The 23,242-nt window shown below is 44.9% G+C and overlaps 1 protein-coding gene across 8 annotated transcripts in view; it reads left to right on the forward strand.

Annotated features, from left to right (window-relative positions):
* The window catches only part of LOC147901509 (E3 ubiquitin-protein ligase RGLG3-like), a 48,971-nt gene that overhangs the window by 19,228 nt on the left and 6,501 nt on the right, over positions 1 to 23,242 (forward strand). For 4 of the 8 annotated variants that reach the window (XR_015541049.1, XR_015541052.1, XR_015541050.1 and 1 more), the window contains exons 4-13: positions 17,673 to 17,757; positions 18,229 to 18,369; positions 18,520 to 18,633; positions 18,854 to 18,951; positions 19,048 to 19,127; positions 19,359 to 19,464; positions 19,551 to 19,678; positions 19,831 to 20,047; positions 20,169 to 20,228; positions 20,369 to 20,469. Coding sequence is in view for 4 of the 8 variants with exons in the window: in XM_087375324.1 (XP_087231450.1) it covers positions 17,673 to 17,757; positions 18,229 to 18,369; positions 18,520 to 18,633; positions 18,854 to 18,951; positions 19,048 to 19,127; positions 19,359 to 19,464; positions 19,551 to 19,678; positions 19,831 to 20,047; positions 20,169 to 20,228; positions 20,369 to 20,449 (1,110 nt within the window). In the remaining 4 variants the exon portion in view is untranslated. Of the gene's footprint in view, positions 1 to 17,672; positions 17,758 to 18,228; positions 18,370 to 18,519; positions 18,634 to 18,853; positions 18,952 to 19,047; positions 19,128 to 19,358; positions 19,465 to 19,550; positions 19,679 to 19,830; positions 20,048 to 20,168; positions 20,229 to 20,368; positions 20,481 to 22,542; positions 22,952 to 23,242 lie in introns of those variants that run through there. The other 4 variants (XR_015541051.1, XM_087375323.1, XM_087375325.1 and 1 more) reach the window with 4 other exon arrangements.

The following is a 23,242-nucleotide window of genomic DNA, read 5'->3' on the forward strand; positions in this document are numbered from 1 at the left end:
AAATCCACAGTGATAGATTCCCATGGAGGGAGTGTGTAGAAACCTCTACCTTTTAAGATACTAAACATCTATGCACATCACATCAACTTCTTTCTAGTCAGCAATCAAGGGAATTCTTCTGGTCTACAAACTTGGCTAACCAGACTTTGAGCTTTCCAACATATGGAATAACAGCTCATGGCCTTTCCGTGTCGTGGTTATAGTGCTTGTTGAATTTCCAACGACAATTCCATCTCTTCATTGCGTTCTTCATTGCGTAATCCTAATTCTTTGGTCAGATGACTGGAGAATAGATTGTTAATAGCTCTTGGATAAAAAAGAATTATCTTGGAGTTGCTACAAGCTTTTAGCAGCTGGGTCAGTTGAATTTCTCATCTTGTCATGCTTCCTAACCTGTGTAAAATCTTCTACTTTCAAGAAAGTTGCCAAAGCCTATCCACATATTCCTTCGCACTCTAATGATTTTTGTCTCAACAGATAGGACTCGTGTTTAAAGTGGTGAGGTAAAAATTGTAGTCTTAACAACTGGGCAAAAGAATTCGATGAACTAGGTTCTTCACATTGGGCTTTTAAAGCTTCCAACATGTGCTAGCAACATTACAACGAAATGAAATTTTGCAGTTTCTTTATAATTATCTCCGGGGTACAAAGGTCAAATCTTCAACCTCTATAAGTTCTTGAGGAGTTACTACTTGATCCTCAGCACCCATTACTTCCTTTAGTCTACTGACATGAAAGACTGGATGAATTCTTACATAAGGAGGCAATTCTAGTTCATATGTAACTTGGCCAATTATTATCTAGGGGATAATTTCCTAACCTTTCCGGTACTAGGCTCTTGGATTCCTTGGGAATACGCAAATATACCATCGTTCCAATAGAGAACTACCTAGGTGAATGATGTCTATTAGCATAAAATCTGTTCCTGTCTTGGGCACTTCTAATAGACTCCTTCGCAAACTGCAACATCTCTTGCATGTCTGGCAAGAATTTCTTAGCAATATCATTCTTGATTTGCTTGAATCCAACCATTACTGGTGACTTAGGTTTAAACCCATACATAAGCATAAAAGGACTCAAACCTGTACTTGAGTGCTTTGCAATGTTGTAAGCAAATTCAACCATGGGTAAATATTCTTCCCATGAAGGTTGCCTCTTGGAAACATATGCACGAAGCATATCCTCTAGAAGTTAGTTTACAACTTCTGTCTGGCCATCAGACTACGCATGTTCAGAGGAACTCAAACTAAGAGTGGTATCTAACATGTAAAAAACAAGTGTCCAGAATTCACTCGTAAACTTAGAATCCTTATCACTGACTATGTCAGTAGGCAACCCATACAGATGAAATATTTGGTCAATGAACTGCTGAGCCAATTGACTGGCTGTAACGGTTGATCTAGTAGGTAGAAATCTAGCCATCTTTGTCAATCGGTCCACTATAACCCATATGGAATCATGACCCTTGCAGGTTCGTGGCAATCCTGTGATAAAATCCATGGAAATGCTTTCCCATCTATTACCAGGGATTTCCAAGGGCTGTAATGACCCCGTGCTTTGAAGGCGTTCAGCCTTGGTCAATTGACAAGTTCGGCAATCTACTACATAATTCTGAACAAATTCTTGCATCTTAGTCCAATAAAAAGTATGTTTCACAAGAGACAGAGTCCTGTGTACTCTAGGATGTCCCGCACTAGGTGCATCATGACATTCCCAGAGAATCTTGGATCGAAGATTCCACACATCCAGTACACAAATTCTATCATTTTGGAACAACAAGCCATTCTGAATCATCCACTGACCTCCTGCCACCTGTACAGTAGGTGGCAGAATTGCTAAGTTTTGGTCAATCATTGAGCGCCAATCTTATCTCTATAAATGACAAAACATTTACAAACTTGATTCTACTTAAAGCACCAGTCACGCTATTCAAGGAACCTTTACGATAACGTATTTCAAAGTCCATCCACAGTATGCAATATCCCTTTTCGTATGCAAAAATATAGAGATTGAAGGGATTTTCTAGTAGCTCCTTTACAAGACGTTGACATGATTCTAGGTAAACCATGGCAGTATGATTTTAATCCTGCTATTCATCCTCATACTCATCATTGTTGCTTTGTACATAAGGATGAAAACATAAGGATCATAGGGGATCGAGACGTGTATACGATTCCATTGATTACTCCTACCCAAATGAAAAGATTGTTAGAATTATTATTATATTCTAGCAGTGACCAATGCAATGTAATAAGTAGGTTAGGGGCACTTTTCCCTCTTTAGAGGTTTTTCCCCCTAACCCCAGTTAGTTCACTAACTACGGTTAGTGAAGGGATAAGGTTTTGTCACTTAGGCAAAACCTTTCCCTGCTTTTGTATTCCTCACTTCATCTATTGCAACTTACGTTCAGCACTCTCTTGCTCTCTCCCTCTTTCCTATATTTGGTATAAGAGCTCGCTCCTTGCTCAACAGCTCGTGCTTCAACTACTCCATTGCCCGCAAGCTCTCCCTGCTCCCTGCTCACAGCTTCCACTCTTGCACGTCCGTACAGTTCGTACGACTGTATGGATTTTCGTCCGTACACCTGCAACGCACTGCAACGCAGTCCGTACAGCTGCTGTGCATCGCCCGTACCTTCCATTTGTACACTTGTAACGACGCCGTCGGTACATTGGACGACATCCGTACTTTGGCCCTGCATTCAAGTTGCCAGCCCGTACAGTACTTGCGCCAACCCGTACATCTGCGCTGCTGTACAGATGCACCTTTCATCCGTACTGTCATACAGATGCGCCAGCAGACTCGTGGCGGCCGTACAGCTTGCATTCAGTACATCAGCTCCAGGTCTGTACTGCTTCTGTACATCGCCATAGGACATCCGTACAACGTACGGACTGACAGTCTGTACTGTCCTGCATTTTGACTTGCTGCTTCCGTACATTCTGACATACAGTCAGTCGTACACTGTACGAATTTCGTACAGTGACCGTACACCTCAGGCCTTCTGTGCAGGTTTCATTCTTGCAGGCATACTCTAGAAGTTGGTTTTTTTTTTGCAGGCATTGATTGCAGATAGCCATTGTTTGGCTCAGATCTTGCAGAAAACTTGGTGCATTTTGTATCTGTGGACAGACATTGCATTTGGTTTGCTGGTTGTCCAAGAATTTGGGACTTTTGCAGGAGATCTACTATTTGGGTGAAATTTGGCTCAATTTGAGCTCAAAATTTGGGGCTTTTAGTTTTGCACTGCAATTTCTTGCATCTTTGTGGCTTTCAAGCAATTTGCCTTTTTTGGATGCAATTTCCCTGAAGAAATTTGGGCTTTTGGCATTCGGATGCAATTTGGCAGTGTAAAAGCATTTTGAGAGTTTTGCAAGCAGTTTTGGAGAGCATTTGCAGGATAATTGAAGTGCATTCTGAGCCTTTGACAGGCTGTGACATTATTTGTCACTGTAGGCAGATTTTTCTTTGCAGATTTTACTTGTGCATTTTATATCCCAGGAAGGGATTTCACTTGGTCTGTCTGCTGTATTTTTTTGAGATTATCTGGTGAAAATGGCTCAGAACAACTCCAATGAGGTGTTCAGGGTTCTCACACAAGAAGATAAGTTGGATGGCACCAACTATTCCTTGTGGAGTTCCATGGTTCGCAATATCTTGGTCGGCAGACATATTTGGGATTATGTCAATGGAGATGAAGCAAGACTAGATACAGTGACTACACCTGTCACTTCTACAGCTGGAGGCAGGGGTAGAGGTACAAATGCAGCACAAGTAGTTGGAACAGGAACTCCCACAGCAGAGCAGAAAAGATGGGACTCTAGAGATGCACAAGCTCTTTCAGTAATTTCTCTTTCTGTCAAGAGGTTCATTATACCTCATATTTGGTCATGCAAGACATCTATGGCAGCTTGGGAGATATTAGAGAGTATGTTTGCAGCAAGAAATGATGCCAAGGTTTCCTTTCTGAAGCGAGAACTTTCCCATATGCATATGTAGGAGGAAGATTCCATGAATTCTCACCTCACAAAGCTTCAGGACCTCAGGGAACAATTGCTGAATATTGATGAAGTCATTTCGGATTCAGAGATGATCACCACCACTCTGAACTCTCTTCCTGAGTCCTATCTCGGTTTCCAAACCTCGCTGAATTTGTCATTGAGGGGGGGCAGCAATCCTCTCTCTTTTCACGAGTTGGTAGGACTTCTATTGCAGGAGGAACAAACTCGCAGAAATATGGCAACCCGGGCTGGCGAGCATGCTATGCTCTCCGAGTTCAAGCCCAAGGGTAAAGGGCAGCAAAAGCCACATGTCAATCAGCCCACACATCAGCATAAAGCTGATTCTGGACAGCCTTCTTATAAGGCAAAGGGTGATACAAATAAGCAGAAAAAGAAGGGTATCTGTCATTATTGCAAGAAGCCAGGTCATTATATTGGAGAGTGCAAGAAGCGCATAGCCAAAGAGAAGAAAAGGGATTCTGGTATGGCTGTGTCAGATGCATCAGTTCCACATTCTCATGATGGAGGAGATGTTGCAGCCAACTTTATTGAAGAGCACTATGCCTTTCTGTCTTGCACTTCATATTTTTCAGTGGGTAGTTCTAATATTACAGCCACTAATAGTGATGACCCATATGCTTTCTTAACTTGCAGTTATGATCCTTCAAAGGATGCATGCTCTTTTAGAGTCAATGAGACACTTCATACTTGGTATTTTGACAGTGGTGCTTCAAAGCACATCACTTCCAAGAAGAGTCTGTTTGTATCTCTGCATTCTCCACCCACCAAAAAGAAGGTAACTTGTGCGAATAATTCTTCTTATTCAGTGTGTGGAGTGGGAGACATTATTCTCACATCCACTGATGGCACAGATTTCAGAATTTCAGATGTTCTCTATGTGCCTGGGATAAAGAAGAATTTGCTTTCAGTGTCCTCACTCAATAGAGGAGGATTTCAGGTTGTTTTTGATGATGACAAGTGTGCAGTTAGAGACAAAGAGAATGACTATGCTTTGATGTTGTCTGGCACTTTGTATCGGGGTCTTTTTCAGCTTGATCTATATGAAAAAAGAAGATCCCATCTTGCATTATCAGTTAACACTCCCACTGTTGCGATGCAGAATGCGTGCAGTGAAAGCTACACGCAAAATACAGCTTATTCACAGTGATGGCTGCGGTCCCATGAGGACACCTGCTTTTGGGGGTTATCTCTATTTTGTTACATTCATAGATGACTTTACCAACTACACTTGGGTCTATGGTCTGAAGGCAAAATCAAAAGTGTTTATGTATTTCAAACACTTTGTGGCTATGGTTGAGAATGAGATAGGACTCAAGGTGCAGATACTTTGAATAGATCGAGGGGGGGAGTATATGTCTCATGAATTTGAGACTTTTTTGAAAGAAAAAGGCATCATGCATCAGCTTACAGTGAGGCTTACACCTCAACAGAATGGCAAAGTTGAGCGGAAGAATCGCACTGTCATGGAAATGGATAGATGCATGCTCACAAGTAAGAAGTTGCCTCATAGGTTTTGGCTAGAAGGCCTCATGTGTGCCAACTATATGCTTCCTATAGCATTTGGTTCCCCCAGCTGCTGAAACTCAGAATTTACAGCAACCTCCGCCAGATCCACATGTACAGATTCAGCCCCTAGCTGATTTAGTACAACCTCAGGGTGTGGATGAAGTTGTCAGGCAAGAAATTCAAGAGATACACGCAGCCAAAACAGTCCCGAATTGGTTGCTTCAGACTCTCAGGGAGAGTAAGCTTGAGGCTCCATTGCCTGGCAGGACTCGTAGTGCAGTAAGGCACGCAGGGGGGGGCTCTTTCAGTTGAATTAGCTTATGCAGGTACTCTTCTTGATGAGGAGGAGCTTGAGACATTTGAAGAAGCAAAGGATAATGTGCATTGGATGAATGCCATGCACGATGAATTGCAGTCCATTCATAAAAATCAGACTTGGGATGTCGTGGATTTGCCACTAGGCAAAAATGCCATAGGTACACGTTGGGTTTTCAAAGTCTAAAGAAAGCCATATGGGTTTTCAAAGTCAAAAGAAAGCTGTTGGATGCCTCTTTTATCTCTACAATACACGACCTGATATTCAGTTTTCAGTTTCTTAGTTGAGCAGGTATATGCACAGCCCAAAGGTTATGCATTGGCAGGCTGTAAAACACATCTTCCGTTACTTGCAAGGTACAAAGTCTTTTGGCTTGATGTTTCCCAGGGGGGGTGACTTGTAGAGGCATGCTTACAATGACTCAGATTGGGCTGGAGACTATGATACTAGGCAGTCCACCAGTGGGAATTGTTTCTTTCTAGGACATGCTTGCATTTCTTGGTTGAGCAAGAAACAATCTACAGTGGCTACCTCCTCATGTGAAGCTGAGTACATGGCAGCTTTCACAGCGACAGTTGAATGTGTTTGGCTGCATCGTTTGTTTGCTGATCTTCGTCTTTCATTGGAGGGTCCTTCTCCAATTCTCATTTCTTAGTCAGAGTGCTATAGCAGTGGCAAAGAATCCTGTGTTTCATGCTCGCACGAAGCACATTGAGGTTCACTATCACTATGTCATAGAGAAGTTGCATGCAGGAGAGATCAGTATGATCTTTGTGTCAACACATGACAATGTTGGAGACATCTTCACCAAAGCACTTCCACGTGAAAAGTTTGAGGCATTTCGCAGTGCCCTGAACTTATCTCCTTTTGGTGATTGATCATTTCCTTGTACATGACATTGGCACTGCAGGGGGGTGTTAGAATTATTATTATATTCTAGGAGTGACCAATGCAATGTAATAAGTAGGTTAGCTAGCAGTGCAATGTAATAAGTAGGTTAGGGGCTCCCCTAACCCCAGTTAGTTCACTAACTATGGTTAGTGAAGGATAAGGTTTTGTCACTTAGGCAAAACCTTTCCCTGCTTTTGTATTCCTCACTTCATCTATTGCAACTTACGTTCAGCACTCTCTTGCTCTCTCCCTCTTTCCTACAAAGATAGATAAAAAGAGGGATGGATTGTAATCTTGTTTATATACGAGATTCACGAGATCTTCATATCTCAAAGGAAGATCAGGAGAGAAATGAGTTCCTTAGAGCTTATGAGGATCAATTTTCAAGAGATGACTCAGTCGAATTGCCTATGGAGAGAGAAGATGATCATGCCATAGACTTAGAGCTAGGAGCTTCTCCTCCATATAGATCCCCATACAGGATGAATAGGATAGAAATAGAGGAGGTATTTCTATCTATTGCAAAAAGGCCTGATTCAACCAAGCAGTTCTCCATTTGGAGCACCTGTATTATTGGTCAAGAAGGATGGATAATATCGTATGTGTATAGATTACCGTGTGCTTTGAATAAACTTATGATTAAGAACTGGTATCCGATTCCAAGAGTGGACGATTTATTGGATATGCTTAAAGGTACTAAAGTTTTTAGCAAATTGGATTTGAAATCTGGTTATCATCAACTTCGGATGAAAGCTGGAGATGAACATAAGATTGCTTTTCGCACTCTCATTGGACATTATGAGTTTTTGGTCATGCCTTTTGGCCTAACTAATGCTTCAGCCACTTTTAGTAGGCTGATGAGAAGGGTTTTGTGACCCTACTTGGGAAAATTTGTCATAGTCTTCTTTGACGACATTTTAGTTTTCAGCCAGACTGAGGAAGAGCATAAGGATCACCTTGCTAAGGTGATGGAGCTCCTAAGGAAGGATTGATTGTTCCTAAATACCAAGAATAGTGAGTTCTTCAAGACAGAAATAGAGTATTTGGGACACATTGTGTTTGCTGAGGGAATTTGGGTTGACCCTAAAAAGGTCAAGGCCATAATTGAATGGCCAATACGCAAAAATATACATGAGTTGAGATCCTTCCTAGGGATGTGTAGTTATTATCGCAGATTCATTAAGAATTTTGCACGTCTTGCTTCTCCACTAACAGATTTGTTGAAGAAGCATTCCTTGTATGAGTGGGGAGAGGTTCACCAAGTAGCTTTTGAGGAGCTTAAGAGAACATTGGTCACTGCACCAGTGTTAACACTTCCGGATATGGACAAAGAGTTCTTTGTTGTATGTACGGATGCGAGTGGTACCTTGATTGGTGCAGTGTTGATGCAAGGAGGACATCCCATTGCTTATGAGAGTGTAGAAAGCTTCAAGGGTCTGAATTGAAATATATCACATATGAGAAGGAGTTACTGGCAGTCATTCATGCTTTGAAGTTATGGAAGCATTATCTATATGGTTCTGCTTTCAAGATTAAGACTGACCATCAAAGTATCAAGCACTTGTTTTCTCAACCAAGTGTTTCTTCAAGACAAATCAAATATTCAATCCTTTGGGCAACCAAATATTGAATATCAGCTTGGAAAGGAGAATTTAGTAGCTGATGCTTTTAGTAGACCTGGCTTTTCTGGAGGGCTGTTTTTACCTTCTGATAGGCTGCATCTAAGCTTTCCACAAATCTGTCCGCTTCGAAGATATTCTCTTTGGTGTGAAAAATGGGAGGTACCTTTCTTCTGCCTTCCACAATCTTGAAGGGTGCTTTCCCTGTGGAAGAATGCATTGTGGTCTGAAATATAACATTTGAGAAGATCAAGGACAGTAGAGTTTGCCTCTTCTGACTGTCCATCTGACTGTGGGTGGAAAGAAGATGAAAAATTCAGCGTATTGCCCATGTTATCAAACAAACCTCTCTAGAAAAGGCTGGTCATATGGGGGTTCCGATCACTGACAATGGATTGAGACATCCCGTGGTGCTTGAAAATATGAGACATAAATAATATCGCCATCTGATCTGCTGTAATTTTCTTCCGCACTGGAATAAAGTGGGCCTGCTTGTTGAATCTCCAAATTATGGTCCAAATTCCATCATGTCGTGATGGTGTATGAGGCAGATCGAAGATGAAGTCCATGGCAATACTTTGACGGGGTCTATCCGGAATAGGCAATGGCTGTAGCACTCCAGATGGCTTTTGCCTGCCATACTTTACCTTCTGACAGGTGATGCATGTCTTCACATAAGCCTCAACATCTTTCCTCAGAGTCGGCCAGTAGAAGAAGTGCTCCACACCTTTGAGTGTGGCTTCAATGCCTCGATGTCCTGCATATGGTGGGGCATGACTCTCCTCAACTGCTTTGTGACACAAAGTCTGCCTTGCATCATCAGAAATCCATCATATAGTGCTCATGTCGATTGCCCTCAACCAGCTAAGCTGATCATAAACCCTTGCAAAATCATCATCATTGGCATATTGATCCTTCATGGCATCAATTCACTGCGGTATGCAATGGTGACAGCTGAAGCTTGCGGTTTCTTTGACACTGCATCAGGAATCTGCAACAACATTCTTCTTGCCAGGCACATGCAAAATCTGAAAATGAAACATCGAAGTTTGCCCACTTTCTGACAGCTTTCTCTGAGTGAGAAAGTACCTCAAGGACTGGTGATCCGTCTAGACAAAAAAATCAGCACCTAAGAGGTAATGTTTCCAAGTAATATATCCCAAAATTTATCTCAGCATCGGTGAGGCACTCAGCTCTCATACGCAACCACTCTACCATCCTAGATAAGTGCTCCTCCTATGCTGTTCCCACAGGCATCACACTGGACAGCAAAGGGCTTGCGTAAGTCTGGCAAGATTATGACACGATCGGCGCATAGCTTCTCCCTAAGCTCTTCGAAAGCTGCAATTTCCTTAGTACCCCATCTGAAAGACACTCCCTTCTTCTGTAGGGCATGCAAAGGTGATGCTATTTCAGCAAAATAGCGGATAAACCGCCTGTAGTACCAGCATAAGCCAAGAAAGCTCCGTACTTCATGGATGTTTTTCAACAATGGCCAATTCCATATGGCTTCCATTTTGGCAGGATCCATCTGGACTCCTTCCTTAGATATTATGTGCCCCAAAAAGTGGATTTCGTGCATGAAAAATTCACTCTTCTTGGAATTAATCAGCAACTTATGCTTCTTGAGCTCTGCAAAAACAATTGCCAAGTGCTCTTTGTGCTCGTTCTTCCGTATGGCTTCCATTTTGGCAGGATCCATCTGGACTCCTTCCTTAGATATTATGTGCCCCAAAAAGTGGATTTCGTGCATGAAAAATTCACTCTTCTTGGAATTAATCAGCAACTTATGCTTCCTGAGCTTTGCAAAAACAATTGCCAAGTGCTCTTTGTGCTCGTTCTTAGAGAACACTATGATGTCATCAAAGAATGTCCCAACAAAAGCTCTGTGCTCTCTGAAGATTCTGTCCATCATCTAATTGAAGGTGGCAGGTGCGTTTGTGAATCCAAATGACATTGCGAGAAACTCATACAAGCCAAATGTGATCATAAAAGCTGTCTTGTGCACATCCTCTGGTCATATCCTGATCTGATGGTAGCCACTCTTCAAATCTATCCGGCTGAACATTGCAGACCCCTCTAACCTATCCAAGGTATCATCAATCTCGGGTATTGGGAATCTGTTCTTAATGGTTATCTTATTCAGAGCCCTATAATCTTTGCACATCCGCCACGAGCCATCCTTCTTTTGCACAAGCGGGAACAATAGGGCGAGGAGCTGGGCTGAATTAGCCCCTTCTCTAGGAGATCCTTTACTTTATTCATTATCTCCTCTTGTTGTGCTGCACTAACCCTATAAGGAGGTTTGTTTGGCGGGCTGTTACCTGGAATTATATCCATGGCATGGTCCTCAGGGCATTCTAGGGGTAATTCCTGTGGTAGGGAGTCAGGAAAACATTCGTGAAACTGAAAAAGGAAATCTGTCCTCTCTTTATCCAGTTTAGAAAAGTTAGAATTTTCTTCAGCTTACTGTTTTTCAGTTGCAAAAACCAAGTACGCAGAAAGATGCTTTTTCATTACATTTGAAATGGCCGAAGCCGATACAACTGGAATGGATTCTCCCTTCAATTTAGCATCCAAAACATAAGTCTTCCCTCGGTGAGTCAAAGTTAGAGTTATGTTTCTGGCATCCAAAAGTGCTCCCTTCCTGTGGTTTCAAGGTATACCTAGCAAAACATCACACCCATTCAGTGGTATAATGTAGAACTCCTCAGTGTCCACGTAGCTCTGAATGTGCATGCTGAGCTTCCCAATGATCGTGTAACTGACTTGCTATGCCCTGGGCAAGCCATATCTACGTCACATAGTGGCCCCATCTCTTTTGCCCTTATGCCCAATTTTCCGGCCAGCTCTGGCAATATAAAATTGGCTTTGGCGCCTAACTCCATGGCATCCACATCTTGTATAGCTTCAGTGACATCTGGCATAAGACCAGCAGTAGGTTTGGGCTTCTTACCCTGTTGGTCATCCCCCTTTTCTTCCTTGTTCTCTCTGATCCGACAAGGGAAACTCTCTTCTCTTCTTGTGTGGGCATTCATGTGCTCAATGGCCCTCTTCCTTGCATATGAAACATTTGTCGTCATCATAGAGGACCTTCTTCTCTTCCTTTGAGAACTTCTTCGAGGCGATCCTCGCCTCTGTCCTGTAACAAATCTAGACCTGATGGTGTTCAAATCTTTTGAAATGCTTATGGCCTCCTGCTTGCTGCCCCTAAACTTTTGTGCTTCCTGGTGGCTGCCCTTGAAGCCCAAAGTCTTCCCCTGTAATAGGGCATAAGCTGTCGTGGCATTTTCTATCAGTTGGGACATATTGGAAACTTTGGTTTTGGTGTAGTAGTCCCAAATCTCCTTTGGCAGCCCACAACAATATTTCTTGATCTGTCACATGCTTGTAAGAGCTCACGGGCAGCAAGGCTTCCCAAAACTTTTTATTATACTCTTCAAGGTTCTTACAGTTTGCGGCATCCAACTTATGCCATGCTGTCATTATATCCACTTCAAAAGTGGTGGTGAGCCAAGCAGATGAGAAAACTTGCTTAAACTCAACCCAAGTGTTAGGGGCTTTACCCTGCAAGAGCAAATTGGTCCACCATTGAAGTGCATTGCCCTTGAGGAATGTGGCTGCCTTCTTGACCTTTGATGACTCCGTGAAGTTCCCACTGGCATAGGCAGCATCAAATTGTTGCACAAAAGTCAATGCTTTCAGCCTGTCTTGAGTCCCATTGAATGTCTCAAATTTTACAGCAGTCCCACCCTCTTTGTAGTCTTTCAATTTGTCCTTGGGTGCAATGTTATACAAAGGTGGCTGCAAATAAGATGGTGGTATCATCTGGCCCAAACTCTGTGCATTATTGTCAACTCCCATAGCTGGATTGACCATTCCAGGTCCCATTCCCTGCATCTGTGGCACATTCATGGAACCACTCATCATTCCTGGCATCCCCATCTGCATTCCGGGCTGCATCCCAATGTTTGCATACATCATGTTTGCATTTGCAGCCGGCATACCCCCCATCATTTGTTGATGGAAATTTTGCATTCCTAGCTGAAAACTGCCCAAGTATGTACGAGGCATACTAAGCCCTTCTGTGGGCTGTCCCACCATTGCTTGAAAAACTGATCCTCCTCCTAAATATCCCACGTGCATCATTGGAGGAGAAAAGGGTTGCTGTCCATAATTCGCTGACTGAAAATTGTTGCCTTGTGGGGCATCCCCCATGCCAGGAGCAATTGAGGGCATTACAGGAGTCGTCACAAGTGGCTGTCCACTTGGAGGTGCATCATTATGTGTAAGCTTTTGCTTTCTGCGCTTCTTCTTAGATGTCTTTTTGCTTCCAGGAGGAGCATTACTGCCAGGAGGAGCTTGCATAATCTCCATAAGACTCTGTTGCAGCTGAGACAAGGCTCCCCCTGCACTTTGCATTCGCAACTGAAAAAGGGCATTGGGATCAAACTCCTCAGCCTCATCTTGTGACTCCTCAGTGGCATGCTCAGGAAGAACATGATGTTCCCCACTCTCATCACCCCCACTGATGCTATGGTCCTCCTCCAAGCTATAAGACAACCTGTCTTCCTCCTGCTCTGAGATAGTCAATGACCTCTCATTGTGTGACATGCTTGCTGGTTCTATGGTTGTAACTGGGATGCAATGGGGGCTTTCTTCACCCAACACTACCAGGGCCCACCTCTGTAGAAAGATGGTGACGATCCCAGCAATGGAACCACTGAAACCGGCCTTCAGTAAACTAAAGGGCAGTAAATTGTAACTAGCGTAGCATCCATGTCATTCACAACCATATTGCATATCTTTCAGCTACTTCATTAAGTACAACCACTTAGAAATAACTTTAAAAAGAAACTAGATGGAGGCTAGAGTGCCCTTGCTCAATGAAATCCAACGCAAGACACCACATTGGCCCCAACAATCTTGGCACCCCTTTCGATATTTATTTAATTCCTTATTGATCCTTTTACCAAACAATCTGTGGGTTCATTTACCTGTCTCATTGGGGACTGGTTACACAACCGGGGTTACATCGATCATTACTACGATACCCTTCTAGTGAGAGGTATTCGATTCCTTGGTGAGTTAACCCTTCTTTTCGACCAATGCTCCGAATTTGATAACCAATTGGCAATTGACTGATCATCTACTTGATCAATCATATGTTAGAACCCCACAAATGATTATCCAATAACACTTCGTGGAAATAGTTGTGTTGAGAGACAGAGCTGAGAAAAAGTGTTGTGGATGGAATGGAGGAGCTGCTCAGTGAGCTCCCCCCCCTCTGCCCGCGGCGGCCTGTAGGCTTCTCGCGGCTCCTGTTTGCTGCGCCCGTTGCCCCCTCCTCCTCGCCGCCCTTCCTCCTTGCCTCGCCCTTGCTCCGCCTCGCCCCTCCTCCCTCTCCACTCCGCCCTACCTTCCCTGCTCCACCTCCGTCCCTGCCTTGCCTTCTCCCGCTCCGTCCCGCTCCGCCTCCCCTTACTGCTCCCCTGCCCCCGCTCCACCCCTCCTTCCGCCTCCTTGCCTCCCAATCCCCTCCTTGCCACCTCGCACCTCCTCGCGCCCTTCTGCCCTCCCGTCAGCGCACCCCCCTCGTCATGCCGCCTCCCTCCCACCTTCTTCTTCTCCTCCTCCCGCCTCTCCCACCCTCCTTCCTCTTCTTCATTCCTTCCTCCTTCTCCTCCCCCTTGCTCCCTCCTTCCTCTCCTCCCCTCTACTTTCCCTGCCGCCCTCTGCTTCTCTCTCCTTCGCCTCTCCGCCTCGCCTCGCCGTCCTTCTTTCTTTTCTCTTTTTTTCATTTACCTCCCTGCAACGGGAGCATTCATGTTCGTTACGGTGAAAGAAAATCTTGGTGGTGACCTTTGGTCTGGCCAGAGGGGCTCTATGGCAGCACCCTCGACTCCCACAGCCGTTAAGGTTCTTCTTTCCCCAGCTGACAAGCAACATGTACAGCAGGTAGTTCAGTCCCTCCAGGACAAGGTGCTTGTGGGAAGAATTGTGGGCCTCACGCCTACACGGAGACAGGTGCGAGAGTGGATCCAAGCGAGCTTGACATTGGAGGGCGACCACATCTAAGGATGAGGCGTTTTTCTCATCTAGTTGAGCTCCCCTGACACCGCCTCGACACTTGTAAGGTAGAGCCCCATACTCCTTGGTCCACACCTTGTCTACCTCTTTCCTTGGTATCATGGGTTCACAGTGGAGGACATGGATACGACACACCATGTTCCACGGTTTTTGGTTACACTCTACTTCCCAGGGCTGCCCAAGGAGTATCGAGCCATCCTCCCTTCCATTGGTCGGGCATTTGGCACAGTGCTTGAGTCCCTGCCAGAGACGACCGCCTCCGTTTTAACAGATGATCGAGTCCCCAGGATCAGGCTGGTGGTGGAGAGCCCGGAGTCCCTCCCAGAGTTGATCCTTCTCGAGACCCTAGAAGGGGGCACACTTCGCCAGAGGGTGAAGATCTCAGGGTTACTAGGCCAGTGTCTTCGATGCAAACAGATGGGTCACCTCGCCAGAGATTGCCCCCGTGGCCTCCCTAGTGCGCCTCCCTCCCCCTCCTCCATAGATGACACATCCCAGCACTCCTGAAACCCTTGATCTGCAAAATAACCACACACAACATCAGAACTGAGCAGGCTGCTCACCACCCAACCGTGACATCTACGGGATGTGATCCCGAATCAGAAGATGTCCCCCCGAGCCACGAGCTGAGCTACCGGCACGAACCCCCAATCAGATCCAAACCAGCCTGGTGTCCCATACCACCAGGTGGCGCTGTGAAGCCCTGGATCTGCCACTGGGCCTTGGGCTACGCTAAGATGCAGGCGCGCGTCCGCGACACAATCCAGGATCAGACCTAGCACCTGGGAACGAGACTTGCTCCCAACTGCACACTGAGAACTGAACCCCCTGGGCCTCTTTTATAGACTCGGGTCCCGGCGCCAAAAATAGCGAAGACCTATAAATAGTTCGTACCCTTGCCACTCAACCCGAGAATCAAGCCTGCCTAGCTCTAAGCCTCCCCAGGCTAACCTGAGCTAGTTCTGTGTAACTAGTACACGTCAGATACCAATCCGTGCACATGACAATAGAGTAGGCAGAGTCAGCAGGCCCGATTTCAGCACCCTCTCAGGCAAGAGCAACAGGAGTCTCAGACCCCATGGGTTACCCCCTCGGAAGGGAACTGGATACAGGTTAAAAAGAAAAAGAAACCAAGCAAGCAAGTCCGCAAACACCGCAGACATAGGGCCAACCGTAGGGAGAGGGACAAGGTTGACCGAGAGGCCTCGAAAGAGGAACAGCAGGAGCCACCTCCCCCAGCAGCAGGGGCCATTGCCCATCCAGCCGATCCTCAAGTTTAGCCTCTGCACCCACCCTTGCAGCAGCAGAGAGCCCCAGGAGCTCCAAATGCGGTAATGGCGGAAGCCGCAGACGCTAGCTCGACGAGGGCCGTGGAGGAGCCGATCCAGAGCCCCGACGAGCCTGATCAGCAGGGGGGGCTTGAGGTCGTCCTTTTCCCTCCTCCTTCCCTCCCTCCTAGACCCCTCCCCCTCCTCCTCTTCACTTCCCCCTCCCCCTCCAAGGTTCCCCCCGCCCCTTAGCCCCCCCTTCTATGGTCACTCTCACCACCCGCCCCCCACCCTCTGTCCCCCGCGTCCCTACCTCTCCCTCTCCCACCACCCCCCTCTTCGCTTAAGTAGCAGCTTCTTCCGCTTCGACACCCCTACCATCAGGCAAGGAAACGACGACGCCCCCTTCTGCTTCCTCATTGCAGCAGCAGGTCTGCTCAGAGAGGGATCCTGAGGGACGAGGTCATCCTCCCGGCCAGCAGCTCCCAACCTCTAGCCTGGGCATCCCTTACCGCGGGACTTCTGGAGGTTAGGACCCTGGAACTATCTGGAGATTCCGAACTCATACCCTCTACCATTGGAGGTCACGCTCATGGTCCTTCAGCCCCGAAAGGGGAGTTTGATCAATGCAGTGGGATCTCAGACACACCCCGTTTGGAGATTTTCGTTTGCCTTCACAAGGTTGGAGAAGTGGTCCCCGGAGGTGTTTGATCCTAAATTGGGTAATCAGATTATGCTCATGATGGACGAGTGAATGGGACCACATGGACTAGATCTTTGGTACGCCCATGGTGTGGAGGTGAACTTTCAGCTGAGCTTCACGCGTGAGGAGCCGGTGTGTGGTTTGGCGACATGAGTTATCAGATTGCCGATGGAGGCAAAGGTGGAGCAGTTTTCACGTCCATATCCCGCATCATATCCATCTGCATTTTCCCAATCTGTTTTGCCCATTTTGCATGCATTTCTTCTTGCCATCCCTTCATGTCGTCATTCATTTGAGCACGTATGTTTGAAATCTTATCCTTCTTGTACTCTTCCAGTTTCTTTTGTAGGCATTCAATTTCAGCATCTTGTAGCTTACATGCCTCAGTAGATAGGCACGCTTTGACATTCCCATCCTCTACTTTCTGCCCTTTGGTCCAAATTACGCTGTATTTTCTGTCCTTGTCTCCTCTGGTTTTCTGATCGGGTGAGCTTTCCATGGCCTCTTCTTTTCTCTGATTTTTTCTGCTCTTTGGACTGCCCACCACCTAAGGGCTGCCCATAGCAAGTCTTTCTTGATTTGATTCTTGATTTTTGCAGGTCAGGAGCTGGTTGAAGCAGAGGTATAGGGCTGGAGTCGAGGCATGAGGGCTGTAAGGGCTGTGAACCCTGTCTTGGTCAGAGACCTCGTCCTGGCTAGAGAGGGACTGGTGGCAGCCCCTTGACGTTGGCGGGCATGGAGCAGGCTTGAGCTTAGACACTAGGTACGGGGGGAGCCTAGTAGCCCGTGCGGCATGCGCAGGCCCTTGTGGGCTTCATTGCTATTGCTGACAGAAGGTGGGGGTGGCGAGATAGAGAGGCGTAGAAGATGGCGGGGGTGGCACAACAGGTGGCGGGGTTGGTGCAGCAGCTCCAAGTGGCCCACACAGGGACTGAGATTGATCACGCAGGCCCGATGGCCTGTTACCAAACGTGCAACAGCAGGGAGCCCACGCTGGGGGGCTAGGAGGCAGCCCACGGGGGCCGAGGTTGATCACGCAGGGTAGGAGGCAGCCTGCAGGGGCCTAGAGGGGCTGAGAGAGAGAGAGAGAGAGAGAGAGAGAGAGAGAGAGAGAGAGAGAGAGGCGAATGAAATGTTTTATAAATGTTTTTAAGTAGACCCAACAGGACCTATATACTAAAATTTTGTCGCAGCTTAAATAGCTGCACCACTTATTACAGATATGGAATCACACGACAAACTGTCTTTTGTGTTTAGGTGACTGAAGCACTCAGAACTGCCGGACTTGAGTCATCAAACTTGATTGTCGGCATTGATTTCACCAAGAGCAATGAATGGACAGGTTGATTTCATTACTTACTTTTTGTTTCACATCTAGCCTTAATCGATGTTATGTTAGACTTGTCCTTTGAAGCGGCCATGGATATATTATAAGCATTTTTTTAATATTAGAAACCGATCAAGAGAAACTTTCTGATGAACCCTTTTGTTCACCCTCACACTTACCACTTCTTGGTATATATGTTTCATGTTGTTGTTTGTATATGTGTATTCATGTGCCTTCGATCACGTTTGAATTCAGAAACTATTGGAGCTTCATATCATCTATGAGCTGCTTCTGGGTGATTGCTCATGTGAATTATAAAATTTTATTATTCTGAGCTGCATCTGCAAGAGGAAAAACTGTTTGTGCACATTTGTGATGCATGTGGGCTTCTCTGTTGTCTTTGACGCTTGTACCTTTCAAGCGAATGTGCATGTACTATGTATGCTTACTTGCGACTTCACTCACTTACTTCCTTTGCAATTACAGGAAAACATTCTTTCAATGGGAAGAGCCTTCACACAATCAGTAGCACGACGAATCCATATGAGCAAGCCATTTCCATACTTGGACGGACTCTGTCTGCATTTGATGATGATAATTTGATTCCTTGCTTTGGATTTGGAGATGGTTTCTGCCCTTTCTATTCTGAGTTCATTTTCCTTTCATCGTGAGCTTGCTGATATTGTTGAAACTGGATCAAGGTTCAAAGCTTTGTCATATCTTAGTCAAAATTATTATTTTTTTCTTTTGATTGGTATTCCAAATTTGGCCCTACAGTATCTACACACGATCAGTACGTGTTCAGTTTTTATCCGGGTGGACAGCCTTGTGTGGGCTTTGAAGGGGCTTTGGCACGTTACAAGGAAATAGTTCCACATATTCGTCTTGCAGGTTTGAACAGGGTAATTGGTTTCTTTATCTTAGGAGGCAATAACTGTGTGCGTGTTGAATTTTGAGGACATTTTAGTATTTTAGCAGAACTAGTTCCAGTATATGCAGGCATGAACATGTTGACTGGTTTTGGATAATTGAAATGCAAATAAAGCCTAGGTTTGTGATCTCTTATCTAGATTTTGGAAAATTATAACATAGTCCAATGATTTTCTTACAGGTCCAACTTCCTTTGCTCCCATAATAGAAGCTGCAATCGACCTGGTGGAAGCGAGCGGAGGCCAGTACCATGTTCTCTTAATAATAGCAGATGGGCAGGTTTGACTTATTTGGGGTCATAAGATTTAAGTTATGAAAGTCAAAATGTCTTGTTATGTAGGAGAAAGACACAAAATTTTCACTTGGTTGTCACAGGTTACAAGAAGTGTCGATACTGGCCTTGGTCAAAAGAGTCCACAAGAAAAGAAGACTATAGATGCTATTGTTGCAGCAAGGTAGTATAATTTGAGTTGAAATATATTAGATATTAGTACTGCTATTATGGAGTTTTGACTTTCCAGCAGACTGCAAAACTCTTATTTATGTTGCAGCAAGGTCGCATGATCTGAGTTGGAATAAATTCAAGATTTCTGCTATTAAAGAATTTTTATTCTTCATCAGACTGCAAAGCTCTACTATTTACCTTGCAAGACCTTGCTTAATTGTTCTTGTGGTGATGATTGTAGTGAGCACCCACTATCAATAGTGTTAGTAGGAGTGGGTGATGGCCCTTGGGACATGATGAAACAATTTGATGACAATATTCCACGTCGTAGCTTTGACAATTTTCAGGTACTGTATGGTTTACTTAAGTATATGTTATGTTTTCAGTTGTTATAAGCTTCTGGAATATGGGTAATTGTGTCCTGGTACTGCAGTTTGTAAATTTCACGCAGATCATGTCAAAGAACATGCCTCCACCTCAAAAGGAGGCTGCATTTGCACTTGCTGCACTTATGGAGATACCGACGCAGTACAAAGCCACAATTGAACTGGGTATTTTAAAGTAAGATTTCCAAGGGTCCACTTGATACTGTTTTTCTTAGCTGATAAAGATTTGATCCTGTAGGCATCATGCTGTAAGGATTTGACAGTTTTGGATCTATAATTGAAATATGCATTCAAAAGACATTTTTTAACCCAATGTCAGCCTTGCAGTCGACCTTTAGGTAGGAAGACAAACAAGCTGGTTTTGCCACCTCCACCAAGTGTTTCCCAGTATGACAGCTATATGGCAGGAGTGCCACATGCCACCAGCTTCAACCTGACTGGCTCATATCAACCTCAGGGGACTGCTTCTGGCACTGCTAGGGGCAACAGCTGGAATCCAATAGACGCAGCACAGACTAGTGCACAAGCAAGTTCAGATATTCAAGTACTTCTCAGGCCTTACAATTTCGATGTATCCTTGATACTTAACAATAGACCATGTCAAGCTGATGATTGTTTATTTCTCTGATGTTTTTATTGTCTTTCTTTCTTTTTTTCTTGTTCAGCAGTCCTGCCCAGTGTGTCTAACACAACCGAAAGACATGGCATTTGGTTGTGGTCATCAGGTCCGTATGAAGTTTTTGTTCTGACATCTGCAAATCATAGCATACGCAAGCTATGATGCTTTTTACAAAATCCTCTGTATCAATAGAAGTGAAGATTTCCATTCTGAGACTACAGTGGTAAGGGATTTGTGTATTTGCAGACATGCAGAACATGTGCAGAAGCTCTGGTAACTTGCCCACTGTGCCGGCAGCAGATCACATCTAGGTTACGATTGTATTAGATGCATGAAGCACTTGACAGGTATGCTAAAAGGTTGGAAGGTCATTCGTCTGTGTAAGCTGTATCAGTTCTACGTTAGAATGGGAATTCTAGCCTATCATTAGGAAATAAAGCTAAAAGGGAAGGTTTCAAATCTTTCAAATCTCCTTGAGATACTTGTGAGAGAGACTAGGTCACACCTATCGAATGATTCTAGATCCATACAAAGTGTACCAATTTTAAATGTAAAATGAACTCATAGAGCTGCAATTTCTATAACCATAAAAATATAATCTTTGAAAGCTTATGATGTCAAGGTTGCTTTGAATTCCATGGGTAGCCACTTAGGAGTTAAAACTCATACTTAATTCTTCAGAGGCAAACAATTGAAAGCTTCTAAGAGCATAGTCCAGCCCTAGGCATCTGGGGCCGACCGTACCTCAAGAACTTGCTGTAACATGGATTTATTGAGATCCTATGTTAGTGAAGAGAACGCCCCATGGGAACAATATCTTCCTTTGATGGAGTTTGCCTTTAACAGCATTGTTTATTCTTCCATAGGCAAAACTCCTAATGAGATAGCTCAAAGACAAATATTGTCTTTTCCTAGCCAATGAGTTCACCATGGATATTCGTGCCATCTACAAGCAAGTCAAGGGCATGATCTTAAAGCCCCAAGACAAGCAGCAGAAGAAAGCTAACAAGCACCCTCCATTGGATGTTGGCTACATAGAGGATGAGAGGGCTCTCCATGGTAGCCGCACTGTCTTCCCGTCCCAATCTTGCCATATGCTTGGACCCTGTCCAAGTATGTGATGATGTGGAATCAGAGGTGTGTATGCATGGGACAGGCTGTGAACTTAGCCAATGTGTTGTCATTGGTGTGCACCTCTTCCCGACTTGTAGCCTCTCAAAGCTAGCCTATCTAATCCTGTGAAATCCACTCCCCAGAAGGCTCCCACATATAAAGTTGCAGGTTGACTAGGGAGTCAAAGAGGAGGGATTTTATGTGTACATGCTGAAAGTGTGCCCAGAAACAGTCTCCAATCTCGCTAGTGACGCATGTCATGTAGCTAGCCTAACTTGAGTTACTGAGTGTAGAGGCGGGAATTGTGCAACCTTTGGGGGTGGTTAGCCGTGGTTAGGTGGCGAGCATGGGACAGGCTGTGAACTCAGCCAATGTGTTGTCATTGGTGTGCACCTCTTCCCGTGGATCACGACTTGTAGCCTCTCAAAGCTAGCCTATCTAATCCTTTGAAATCCACTCCCCAAAAGGCTCCCACATATAAAGTTGTCAGTTGACTAGGGAGTCAAAGAGGAAGGATTTTATGTGTACATGTTGAAAGTGTGCCCGGAAACAGTCTCTCCAATCTCGCTAGTGACGCATGTCCTGTAGCTAGCCTAGCCTGAGTTACCGGTTTCATGCTGAACTATGGTAAGGGGTTCTAGCTTCCTACGTGGACTGGCACACTAAATAGTAAGTGATTACTGAGTGTAGAGGCAGGAATGGTGCAACCTTTGGGGGTGATTAGCCGTGCTTAGGTGGCGAGTCTCCTATCTTGTCATTCATTGGCAAGAGAATTTACAGGACTTCGACGAGGGGCTATGTAGAATGACGAGCTAGACTTATGAAGCACAACGGGCTGGCTAAGTATTGCCAGTGCCTTTGACAACTTCGAACGGCAAAGCTTGATTTGGGGTTGTCAGGTGATAGGGCATTGGCGGCAAACCACTTGGCCTATTGGTGAAGAACCATCTATAGCAATTGGTGGTAGTTGATGACGGTCTAGCATGGGCTAGTTCCAAGTGGCTAGGAAGTGGATGTATGCTGCAGCGAGCAGGATTTAAGTGGTGCAGCAGAAGTCTGCTGTCTCCAGTTGGGGCTTCTCCCAAGAAAATAAAGAATAATCTTTTTTAGAATTGACTTTGGTCAAAGAATGGTTAAGTTAATTAACCAAGAATAAGTTTTATTGTTTTACTTTTGCTTTGCATCAGTAAAAAGAGAACTGTGGGGACGCCCTCAAGGGACTAGAAATAGTCCAAGAACTAGAATGCATGCATTAGACTAACCTTTAACGGGTTAAAGTGTTGAATGTTGTTTGTGGCAATGTGTAGGACCAAGGAAAGTGCAAAGAAGCCCTAGAATTAGGGGAAAAGTGCAAAAAGTAGGTCCTACCAAATGCAAAAAGCATCCAAAAAGTGGGCGCTTATATGGAGGGGGGCCCCAGCTAGGCAGACAAGCAGAAAAAGCAGCGCAATTCTCAAGAAAAATCCTGAAAGCAGCAAAAAAAGCTAGAAAGCTTGGTTTTTGTATAAAAGTAGCTTTTAGGAAGAACAAAAGCATAAAATAGCTTTTAAAAAGCACTAAAGCTAGAAATAGCTATTAGAAAGCAGGTTTAGCTTTTTGCTAGGCCAAGTTTATAAAAGAAGAGCCAAAGAGCTCAAGATCATTCAGTTTTGTACTCAGTTCATGCTCTTGTGAAGAGCCAGTTGTACAAAGACTATTTTCTATTGCAATAAAGACCTTTGGGGGGGGGGGGCAGCCCTTCTTTCTGGCCCCTAGTGCTGTGTTCTTGTTTCTCTCCCTCATCTCCTAGCTACTCTACTTGTCGGCAATCACGTTTCAACAAGCTCTTCAAAGTTCCCACACTTTGTTCAAGTTCCGGTTACAGATTCTAGTGTAGGAGCAAATTGTGATTTCTTCTACAGAGCCTGTCTTGGATTGCATGCCAGGATCTTGAGCCCGAGAGTGTTTCCTTTGCTGCGATTCTGTGCCAGAGTGTTCCCTTTGCTGCGATTTTGGTTTCTACGCGTG

This window comes from Dipteris shenzhenensis, chromosome 5, assembly GCF_047967505.1.
Source record: "Dipteris shenzhenensis isolate YYH24624 ecotype China chromosome 5, Dip_SZ_1.0, whole genome shotgun sequence".
NCBI classification, from domain to species: domain Eukaryota; kingdom Viridiplantae; phylum Streptophyta; class Polypodiopsida; order Gleicheniales; family Dipteridaceae; genus Dipteris; species Dipteris shenzhenensis.